Below are 11,904 nucleotides of genomic sequence, written 5' to 3'. Positions count from 1 at the left end.
CGCATATTTTGTTGAAGTATTTGCATCTTCTCGTAATCTGGAATTTGAAAACTCATCGTCCGGAACATCTTCTCCATTTCAAAATAGAACTCGTGAAATGGCTCGTACTTTTGTTGACGCCTTTGATAAATTTTCATTTTAATCAAAGCGTCTAAGTCCGGGTGCATGTAAGTTCTACGAAGCTCAAATACCAGGTGTTGCCAGCGCATGAGTCTGCCTGTCGAACGTTGGCTCATATACCATTTTAATGCTGAACCAGTGAACAAGCGCACAGCTGATTCGAAAAATTCTCGTTCTGAAACATGCTCTGCTTGTGATAACGCTTGAACGTGCTCCAGAAACTCATTTAGTTTTAGACCTTGATCATCCCCACTGTACTTCACTATATTCCATTTGGAAACCGGCAAAGTATGTCGTATTTGATACTGTTCGGGATACTGAGAGGGTGGATAATGACGATATGGATTCGGATGAGGTGGAAGGTTATGAGCAAAAGGAGGATGCACTACTTTTGACTGTAGACTTGAAGACATACTTCAAGTCTCCGCGTACATCGTACGGGTTAGGCAAAAGATGTGCGTTTGACTTCAAAAACCGTCGCATTAATGGCTTCGCTCATTTTCAACTTCTTTTCAATTTTCATACTGCCGTAACTTCTTCTAAAGACCATTCTCTAGCTAATAAATTATCACACTAAAGCATCATGTTAGCATTTCCAACCAACTCTGAAATGGTGGTGGCAGCAGAGCAGAGTGGTCGATTTCATTCTGGCAGTTGTTTTACGTACTCTCGGAAAAAAAAAAAACGAAGTTTGGTCTTAGTTTCGACAGATATTTTGGGTAATTTCGGAAAAGTAAAATTTGAATGCTGAAAAGTTCGTTATATTTTTATTAAATGAACATTTGCAATTACGAAAAACCATCTCAACAGACATCAGTGGTGTTCAAACGTTAAACGTTACAATGTGCATCACTGGCTTCGATTGATCCTTGGTGCGCGTCACAGTTTAAGGGTAAGATTTGTTCGACTTCCGTGCATTGCTGATCTCTTTCTGATAAACAATCGACAGCAACTCTTCCAGCATGCTTTCATCGAGTGTAGCCAAGGGTGAGAATATTCCTAGCCAGGGAATCCTGGGAATAGACTTTAGAGTATTTTCCGATATTTTTTTCTTTTTTCCTTCGGGTGTTTTAGGTGCTATTGTATCGTTTACACCATTATTGACGAGCAGTGGATGTCCCAATTCTGGATCGGTCTGAGGTTGAATGTCGGAAGCAACCATTTCCATACTTTTCTTAATTTCGGTTGGTCGAGCAAGGCAAGCTAATTTCACACAGTTAAAACCTAGCTTTTCATAAAAGCTTTGCCGCGAGTATCTAGAGTCTATCAGTATTTTCGCGTCATCTTTCACTGAAATTGTTATGACGTGGTGATAGTTCCTGAAGAACATGCCAGGAGAGAGCTTGTGCAAGCGTTTAAGGATGTACCTGATAGCTTTGTAAGGGGTGGTTCTATTAAGGCCAGACTCAAAACGAGCAAGCAGCAGCACTTTCTCCGACAGGTTGATCGACTCGGACTCTTTCCGAATTTCAGAAATGTCACTGACTGCGAGACCATTGATCAGATTCTGCATGACCATGGGTATGCAAAAAATGAACAGCAGGAAAATGATAAACATACTCCCACTGATGTTCATCGCAGACGCCTCGAACTCCCCGGAAGCCATGACCGAAATTTTTACTCCAGTAGCAGTGGCAGATGCGAATGGGTTCAAAGTGGCATTGCTATGGACCGGTACCAACTTGTCATTGTAGTACAGATAGAAGCTGTAAGCAAAGGCCAGTATGAGTGGACAGAAGAGGGCAATGCTTTTGATGAAGTTTAGCGCGACTACCCGGAACATGCAGCGGTAGGTGGAGATGCTGTTGAACGGCAGCGAACCGATGAGCTGAATAATCTGAATTGCAAAGATGATTACCACCAATGAAGAGATCAATGAGCAACCCTTGCATATCAAAACGATAAGCATTCCGAGGACGTGGGCCATATCCATCCAATTTTGAAATAATCGGAAATATTTATTGCCAAACATTATCCACTGGAGTAGTTCTCGACACAGGACATAGGTAAATCCACACCAACTGGCGATGCAGGAAGGCTTTGAGGTGTTCTCATGGCAAATGTTTTCTATTGAGAAATACGTAAATGCGACTGTAGCTAACATTGTTAGAATCAAATTAAGCCAGTGCCACAAGCTGAATCGCAGCCATTTGATCAGAATTAATGTGTAGATCACCGGATGATGAAGTAGTTGTTTGTGCTTTTTTGAATTGACTATCGTCATGAGGCACGTCATTTCCGAGCCCAATTTTTTGCTCTGTGTCCCTTTGTACGTTCGCACTTTGTAAATTTTCTCATATTTATCTTGTTTTTTTTTCAAAACATATGGATTGATACCATTCAGGCTAATCAAAACATTTCCCGAGGAAATTTGTGATGCACACTGATCAAAATATTCTTTGCAAAATTCATACGATGCATAGTCCAGAGGAGTTTCACCTCTCTTGTTATGAACACCCAAAAACATGTACTTGTGATCCATAATTAGTGCCTTGGCAATATCCATGAATCCATATTTGAGTGCAACATGAAGAGCAGTGTTCCCATAACTATCCATCTTGGTGTGGAAGATCCTTTTGTCTGTGGCCATCAACTTAGCACACTTGAGAAGATTTGTTTTACGATCGCCTTCATTGGACAATTTTGCGCAAAGGTTCAATGTGTACACCAGTATGCTTTCTTCATTGATGAGCATTTTATCTTTCTCCATTTTGCCCAACAGATTTTTTAGCATTGTACAATTAGCAGTCTCACATGCTTTTTTCAGCAATCCTTTCAGCTCAACACGGTATTTCAAATGGAATGTATCATTGACTGCAGCAAAGATCACTTTTTCATAACGACCCACAATAAGATCCACACACTTCTGAAGATTCAATTCAACTGCAGTGTGCAGCAGAAGTGTTATCACCTTGCTTTCGTCGTCACCTTTAACTTCAAATTTTCGACATTCCTTTTCAAACGTATTCAGGTCTTTGAATCGTAAAAAGATCTCCAACAGCTCGACTGTCATGCTTCTAAAATCCTCAGTCGTAAACTTATCATCGCGTCTTTTCAAAATTTGGCCACCTCCCTTTGTTTGTACTACATTCTCACACTGAATAAGGAACTCCTTCTCTTCTGACTGCATGGGATCGTTCGATATAGTAATTGCTTTTCCATTTTGAGTGAGCAGCTCGTATGGGAGAAGTGCCTTGCTGTTGCTGCTACAAATGTTGAAATCTGCTCCGTTCTGCAACAGCAGTATGATGTACTTTCTGCATTCCTTCAGTTGATCGGCCCTCTCTTTGGGATCCCGAACCTTCTGTCTAACGACCTTGTACTGCTCGCATAGGAGAAACAGTGCCGTCTGCATCTGTTTGTTGCGACAATTGAGGTCCAGAGATTTCTGCCCAAGCAGCCACTCGATGAAGCTTGCGTTCTGACTTCGAACGGCGTAGTGCAAGGGTGTATCTAGGTCACTCTGGATCCGCTGTGGAAGAAACACCAAAAGTGAGTATCGTCTTCAATTACCTGCATTGGTTCAAACTTACCTCATTGAATGCTCCCGTCTTCTCCAAAATAACCTTCAAAAAGGGCTCAAATCGATCGATGCTCTTCAGCATAATGGTAAGTGACAGGTGAGTTTTAGCATTCTGCAGTGGAGTCTTCGGTTGGGCAATTGTCTGCGAATCATCCGTGTTGTTGAGTTTCCTGACGAGCTCATCTACTTCCGCTATATCTGGTCGGATGCACCACTCTTCAAGGGCTCGAACACCATCCTCGATCAACTGTTGCGCCTTTTGATCACACTCATCGGGGCGGATTTCACCAGAAGAGAGCTCTATCTGAGGAAAATGGACGCAAAGCAGTACTTTGAATGCATGCTCGATGTCGATCAGCAATTTTTTCCTATCCTGTTTCGATTGTCTAAAGTAGAAAGATACACACTTTAGCAGTTCGTCGATGGCTTTAGGCTTTCCAACAGTGTCATCCCGTCGGTTCGTGGAGTTTCGATGACGAGTAAAGCATAACAAACTCGGTGGGACGTTATTGAGGGAGTCTAGGGGTTCGGGATTTTTTGCTGATTTTATTCTAATCTGTAACTTCAACAGCTGTAGTAGAGTTTTGAAAGCGCCATTATTGATAGAAGTTTCCAAGTTGTAAATGGTGTTCAAAATCACAGGCGGTAAAACAATGCTGTGGTATGCACTGGATAGCGCATTCTGGAATAGAGGAAATTGAGTTACAACGTTCAGTTTTCAATGCACATATTCATTCAAATGCAATATTTCTGTAACAACTATCTAGAGATGCTTAACGTCAAATATCAGACTTAAAGTGGGCATTTTATACGATACATGAGAAGATGAAAGTATAGAGTTGATAGTTCCGTCATATTACGGCAGTGTGCAAAATATGATCTAAAATCTAAAATTGTGACCGTCACGAAGAGGTGTTAGATTTTGAACGCTTATAACTTTGTCATTTATAGATGGCATTGAAATCCAAATACACCAAATGATGGGAAATAACTCTACAAATCTACTTAAACAAATGCTTTTTCAAGTTTTCATTTAAAAAGATTTGAAAAGTGTATAAATAAAAAGTTGTAATGTTATTACTGTTTTAATGACATAAACGTTTTCCCTAACCTGGTTGCCCTAATCGAGTACCATTTGGATGCGCATCGTTCTGATTGAACCTGTAAAGCTATAAAAGAACGCTGCTGTTGGGCTACCGCTCTCATCACTCTTTGCTCCACTGTTGAGCTGTTCAGTCCGTATTTTCGCTCGAGTTCTCATTTCGATTTTGTTTCGCTTTGGGCTGTCGCGTTGCCGTGGAAGTGTACTTGAACTTGCAAACATGAGACAAATGGTGCGTAAACGTGCCAATGAGACAGCAGCTGGCCCTTCAAAGAAGGTGCTAAGCAAGCCCAGCGCATCGCAGGATGACGCCGGAAAACGGATACTGCAAGCCAACCAGTATGCAGTATTTCTGGAAGAAAATGACGATGGTGACGCCGTTTCCATTGCTAGAAGAGAGCGGATTCCCCCACTTTTCACGCCGGTCAAGGATGTTGCCAAGCTGGGTGTCGAACTGGCAAAACACAAGCTGCTGCCTCGCTTCAAGCTTTGCAGCATTGGTACCAAAATCATGTGCTCCAGCCTGGAGGAGTACAAACAAATAGGATGTTTCCTGAAGGACAACATCGAGCAAGCCACTGGATTACCGTCGTTTGAGGCGGCTGTGGTGAAATCCGAGCTGGAGTGGCTTTGGCTCAAGCCTGAGGCAGTGTACCCGATGAACCGGCGTTCCAACCACAACACCAGCTTTCGTTACCACTTGCTCCTGAGATCCACCAGTCTTGCGGCTTTGAGAACCAAAATCTGGGACCTGTTTCAGGTCATCATCAGTTGGGATCATAACAAACCCCATCATCGTGATGTTACACAGTGCATGAACTGCCTTTCCTCCGGCCATGGCAACAAAAACTGCCATATGAAGACAAACTGCGGCAAGTGTGCTGGAACTCACTCAACTGCGTCCTGTGAGCAAGATGATTACATCGAGCCAACGTGTGTCAACTGTGGTGGAAACCACCAAGCCTCCAATTGCAGATGTCTCAAGCGAGTAGAGTTCATGAATATCCGTCGGAAGGCTACAACCAACAATTAGCCCAATCGCTTCCGGAATCATCGTCCGCCTCCTTTACTCACGGAAGTCCAGTACCCAGCTCTCCAGCCTCGTCGTCATGTTCCAAACCTAGCCCCGCGTCCGCTCAACAACCAACAAGTCAATCCTGCGAGTATACAAATGGTTCTCAACAGTCGGACAGTTCGGCATCGTCTCGCTGCTGTTGCGGCCCAGTCAATTCCAAGTTCCTCCACCGCCCCTGGTTTATCATACGCTTGTGCTGTCTCAGATGAGCCTGTCGAAGATTCTCCGTTCACTTCGGAGGAACTTGTGACGCTCGTGGCCGAGGTCATCATCATCATACGCACCTGCAAGACTCGATCTGAACAGCTACCTTCTGCCCTGTCCCTTGTCACTTAGTATGGACCGTGAAGCCATCAAGATCGTAAATTGGAATGCTTGCTCCTTGAAGAGCAAAAACATCGAGTTTGTTGACTTTCTCAACGAACGGCACACCGACATAGCCGTCATCACCGAGACTCACTTGAAGCCCGAGCTGAACGTCTTCCTTCCCCACTTTCGGCTCGTAAGGCTTGACCGCATCAGCTCCGGGGGAGGGAAAGTGGCCATCGCTGGGAGACGGAACATCAGCTACCGGCTACTACCAAGCTTCCAGCTGAAAACTATCGAAGCCATCGGAGTTGATGTGCATCGCTTGGTCCAATCACCATCATCGCGGTCTACTTCCCCGAGCAAACCAACATTAGGGACGGCTCGGCCGCAAACCTCCACAGAGACATCATCAAGCTAACACGACGGCGGCAAAATTTCATCATTGCTGGCGACCTGAACGCCAAGCATCAAGCCTGGGGCAATAGTTGGCGAAACCTGAACGGCACAATCTTGTACAACGATCTGCAGGAAGCCCACTACAATATCCTGTGTCCGGACACTCCCACTCGGTTGAGTCGATCCGGAGCTCATGCCACCATCGACATCTTCATCAGCAACATTGGCGATAACATCTCTCAACCTATCGCCTATCAGGAACTGAGCTCGGACCACTATCCGGTGGTGGCCGAAGTAGATTTCTCGGCCAATAGGTCTCAAGTTTCCCGGCGAAATTACCATCGTATCAACTGGCAGCAGTACCAGCGCTGTGTGGACAGAGCGATCGACTACGACGTCCTACCGGAGTCGTTCGAAGAAGTCGTTCGGTGTCTGCAAACCATCGAAGAGATGATATCCCGTGCCAGGGAGCAACACGAACCAGCATCTAGACAGGTGAGTAATACTCTGAACCTTGACAGCTCAACCAAAGATCTTATTAGGCTCCGTAACACCATTCGTAGGCAGTTCCAGCGTTCTGGGCTGCCCCACTTGAAGACCAATGTCAATTGGCTAAGGCTAAAATTATCCTGGCCAGGATGGTGGAACTCAGAAATAACGATTTGGCCAACAATATTCACACTATTCAATTGTGCAAAACTACCGGCGCCGGTGGAGTAGTGGTAAGCGTGACTGCTTTCTAACACCCCGATGGGTCTGGGTTCAATCCCAGCCGAGGTCGGTGGGATTTTTCCGAGGCATACAAATCTCTGGTCACGTCTTCCTTCGGAAGGGAAGTGAAGCCGTTGGTCCCGACCCATGTGTGTTGAATGGGTGCGATATCCTACGCAGGTGTGGAAGCAGCCTTCCAGCACATTCGATTACCGTCAATGGATGGCAATCGATGTCCGTCGGTGATTGGCACTAGATTGCGGAACCGTCGGTCTCTGTTCCGCAATCTATTGCCAATCACCGACGGACATGCGATTGCCATTAAATGAAGGAAAGAAGGAATTGTGCAAAACCATTTTGGAAGATGACCAACATATTGAAAAATATGTCGAGACCACTCCCTCCGCTTTCCTCTCTTGACCAGAACTCGGACCCATCCCTACTCATAACCCCAGTTGTAAAGGCCAATGCTTTTGGCCAACTTTTTGTGATTTCACATAATCTTGGCCAAACCACGGTGAGCCCCCATGGGCCTGCCGTACTGGAGGCAATGTCTAGAGTCGCTGACACCCCCATAGTAGTACATGATGAGAGTAGAATATCGGCTGATGAGGTGATAGCAGCTATTAGAAGCACTTAAAACATGAAGGCCGTGGGTATGGACCTCGAGTTGACAAAATTTGAGTTGTGACTTCTTCAACCATCTTACCGTTATTTTCAACAAATCTTTGGAGCTTGGCTACTTCCCTGCATGCTGGAAGTTAGCCAAAGTGATTCCAATACACAAGCCTGGCAAAGATCCTACCAGTGCCAAAAACTATCACCTACTTCTGGAGTTCTCCAATGAAAATAACATCTGACTCAAGGAGCAATTCGGGTTTAGGAAAGGCCATTCAACTATCCACCAACTAAGTAGAGTTACTAACATCATCCGGCGGAACAAGTTCGTTTCAAAAACATCTACTATGGCATTGTTGGACGTCGATACAACTTTCCGATCTACCTCTTGAAGATCATCAAAAACTACTTGTCGGGCAGATCATTCCAGGTCTACTTGAACAATGTCCCCTCTGATACGTTCAACGTTGATGCAGGGGTCCCTCAGGGTAGCCTGCTTGGGCCTATCCTATTCAACATTTTCACGTCAGACGTTCCTCCCCTGCCGGGTGGAGGAATCGTGTCAATGTTCGCAGATGACCATCATCTATAAGGTTCGAGTGATCCGTGCTCTGGCGAGTAAACTACAATCAGGCGTGGATGTTCTGGAGTTGGAAGATTTGTATCAATTCTGCTGAAATACAAACCATTCTGTTTCCATCTGCCTCGGCTTGTTCCATCAGCTAACGTCAAGGTCCATCTTGATAGCAGTCCCATTGAATGGTCAAGTGAAGTAGTATACCTTGGTCTCACCCTCGATAGTAAATTCCTATTCCGATCCCATGTGGACAAGACATCCACCAAGTGTAACATCATGACCAGGTCGCTCTACCCTTTGATAAACAGGAAGTCCTGTTTGGGAGAGTTGTGCTAAGTAACACCGCCTAAAGTTTCAGAGGATCCAAAACAAGATCATCAATAATGATCCTCAACAGTCCACCGTGAACTCGTAATTCTTAGATTCACCACCTGGCCGGTCTTCAAACACTCGAGGAGCGAAAGACGTCCACGCTGGAAAGGTTCAGAGTCGCCTGTCTGCGATCAAATCACCAGATCATTCGTGATTTGGCACGTTAAAGTAGTTAGGTAGGATCCTGTGCTCAAGTAGGTAGGTTATCAATTTTTTTTAACTAAAACGAAAACAATCCCATAAAAGGGTACCCTGTAAATTAGCTGTAAAAATCGGCTTCAAGTAAAGTGTCCTTGGATGACTTTTGTGCCACTGGAGTGGGTAATACCAAGACCAGAAGGTCCCGAAGAAACGTGTTCCTCTTTTTGGCTCAGCTCTGGTACTCTCTTCGGTCCCAAGCTAATCGATGCAACACTCGAAACATAGGAAAATCCTCGAACCCCTCATTTTATCTGTCAAACTTTCATAGCGAATCAAAACAAACATAATGTAGTGCTAGAATTTTCACTAGAATGGGGTTCGTTAATCGATTTGCCTGGGACCAATAGGCTAGTCAAGTCGTTAGTTGCCACCGATTGGTAATACTATCAAGCAGGAAATGTATAATGCTGTCAACTCACAATCGAAGAATATACCGGATGCCCAAGCAACATCAAGTGCAGGAAATATGCAACCTGTAGAGTCCGGCGGGATAGCTGTCGATGCGTCCATGTCACATGAAACAGCGTACGGTGAAACGGTGGAAACTAACGATTTTAAATTGGCTCACTACTTGACTATTGGTCCCAAGTACATCTATAAGCGTACCCTAGTTTAAATTCTAGTACAACACTTCGTTGTTTTTATTCGGTATGAAAGGCAAATTCAGCAAAAAAAAGCACACCTCCGTCCGAGATTCTTCCATCGACCATAATGAATTCTCTCTTCGCATTAACTACCCCTTGTTATTAAAATATAAAGATCCAGAGTGAGCTGGCTTCAGTGCTGATAAAAATCATTTCTTCCACCCTCAAATTAGCTGAAAATGAAGACAACCTTAACAGATAGACCAACTATCTGCAAGAAATTGAATTTTGACATAACAAAATTCTCTTGATCAAGGTAACCTCTGAGTTTCGAAGACAACTTTGCTTTTCTTCATTCGTGGCTGGATTTTAATAATTGTCTGTGTTGTTGCCAATATTAATATTCGTTTTCATCTTGGTGGGGATGAAGTTGAGGATCAAATGCAAAATGATAATTTTCATTTTACACAAATAGGGTTTTTGATCTAATTTCCGTCCTACTAAGCACAACCCACGCTTTACCCCTCTTTCTTGAACGGGTTTAAACAATAAATGAAATGTTTCTATCAAAGATTATCTCTAAATTTATTTCCCTTTTCATAAGTACCGTTGAATTTGATAAAGAGCCACACATTGTTGAGATATTGTTTAAAATCTAACACTGCTTTTTGATTCCAAATTCATCCTACGATTTTCAATTCCGTCCAAACGCATTGAAACGCCATTGAATTTTCTTCGTCCTACGGATGAAGGTAGAAAAAGCGAATTCGCTAGGAGCGCTTATTTTGTTTTGAGAACAATGAGTGTAAATATTCACACAATACGCTCTAAAAGGCTTTGTGTTGTAGCTTGTGAACTAACGCATCGGTACAAACGTATTACTGGTTATACTGACGTATTATTGATTATAATGATATTTTCTGCTCGATAGAACGGAAATGGACCATTACGACGAAGTAGCGCTCTACCCTATATAGCTGAAGAACATATTCCGGAGTGATTTGAGTTTTGGGCGTAATTGCATTTGTAAACAAACACGTCAATCACTGATTTCTCGCGAATAAAAGCTCTATCTCGAAAAATTATAACGCTATGAGGTGGAGGAATGATTCCTCTATCATTTGGTATAGTTTGTTTATAATAGTGAGCTTTAATTCAAGAGAAATCGACAATTGACGTCTTTGTTTACAAAAGCAATTACGCCCAAATCTCAAATCACTCCGGATATCTGGTTGGCTTATACACAGATCGATGGAAAATTATTGCCTCTTGCTGAATTGATGATAACATCAAGGTTTTAGGCTCTGGGCTCGACAATATTCAAAATAATAATTTTTCCCTAAATGAAATTCATTATTTCCCAAGTAACATTTTAAATTTTATGAAATACTACAAAGCAACTATAAAACAACATTCATAAAACCCTGGTCAAAGCTATTTTGTCATTAATGCATCCACCAAAACTTCATTAAGACTAGAATATGTCTAGTTGGCCCACCCTGGAGAAGGTTCTGAAGGGTGTATTCTCGAAGCTCTTCAAGATTGATTTACTGCAAAAGATTGTATGCCGAACGCATTGAGAACCATTTGAAAGCTACAATAAAAGCTATTTAGCAACAATAAAAACCCCGTACCGAGCCATTTCCCCTAGCCGCATGCTGAATCCACTAGGAAAGCATCAAACAAGATAGAAAAGGATTTATGAATCCGATCTTATCAAAATAATTAAAATAGAAACTGATGGTATAAAAATCTTGTTGAATATCCAAATTTATTACTAAGTGGCTAAGTGGCCTAGTTTTATGTGCCATATTAAATTTAATGTGAAATGTACGTGAAAACATCGAAAAAATTAAGTCCACCCTCGTAAAACGTCGATTTGACTTATTAATTAACATAGAAAAATAAAATATATTCTTCAGATCGAGCTTGGCGGAGATTTTTTTTTTATTTTTGCATTTAAATATTTGCTCATTGCTAAATTTACCAAAATATAGACGTATCTAAGAAAATATAGACTGAAAATCGAAGATTGTAAAAAACAAGCAAACTAATTGTAACATGGCGGTGGCATAAAAGTTGATTATCATGGATCATTTGTGAAAGAGTTGTTTTGCTTTCAAGAATTCCTTAACAAATTAATAAGGTTTTAAAATGGCTTTTATGAAGAAAACTTGCAGGCTGAATCGTATTTATCTAAAGCCATTTTGCTTGATCCTAACCCGTTCAGATTTATGGCAGCATTTATGGAGGCAAAGTTGTCTGCAAAAAGTTAAACGTCAAAGTTTGTTTATCTTTCGATAGTTGCGCTGTGGA

At 42.7% G+C, this 11,904-nt stretch overlaps 1 protein-coding gene across 1 annotated transcript; it reads right to left on the bottom strand.

Annotated features, from left to right (window-relative positions):
• Window positions 1-709: 709 nt before the first annotated feature.
• Window positions 710-4,391, bottom strand: LOC135703322 (uncharacterized). The gene is made up of 2 exons (XM_065224507.1): window positions 3,654-4,391; window positions 710-3,592 (listed from the first exon to the last, which is right to left on the bottom strand). The coding sequence occupies exons 1-2, from the start codon at window positions 3,723-3,725 to the stop codon at window positions 1,007-1,009; spliced, it is 2,658 nt and encodes an 885-aa protein (XP_065080579.1). The 5' UTR covers window positions 3,726-4,391; the 3' UTR covers window positions 710-1,006.
• Between the last annotated feature and the right edge of the window lie 7,513 nt (window positions 4,392-11,904).

This window comes from Ochlerotatus camptorhynchus, unplaced genomic scaffold (genome assembly GCF_037179485.1).
Source record: "Ochlerotatus camptorhynchus isolate MF236.1 unplaced genomic scaffold, CSIRO-AGI_Acam_v1.1 ptg000212l, whole genome shotgun sequence".
In the NCBI taxonomy this organism is placed as follows: domain Eukaryota; kingdom Metazoa; phylum Arthropoda; class Insecta; order Diptera; family Culicidae; genus Ochlerotatus; species Ochlerotatus camptorhynchus.
Note: the sequence above shows the minus strand (reverse complement) of the source record. Positions and strands in the feature narration are given on the sequence as shown.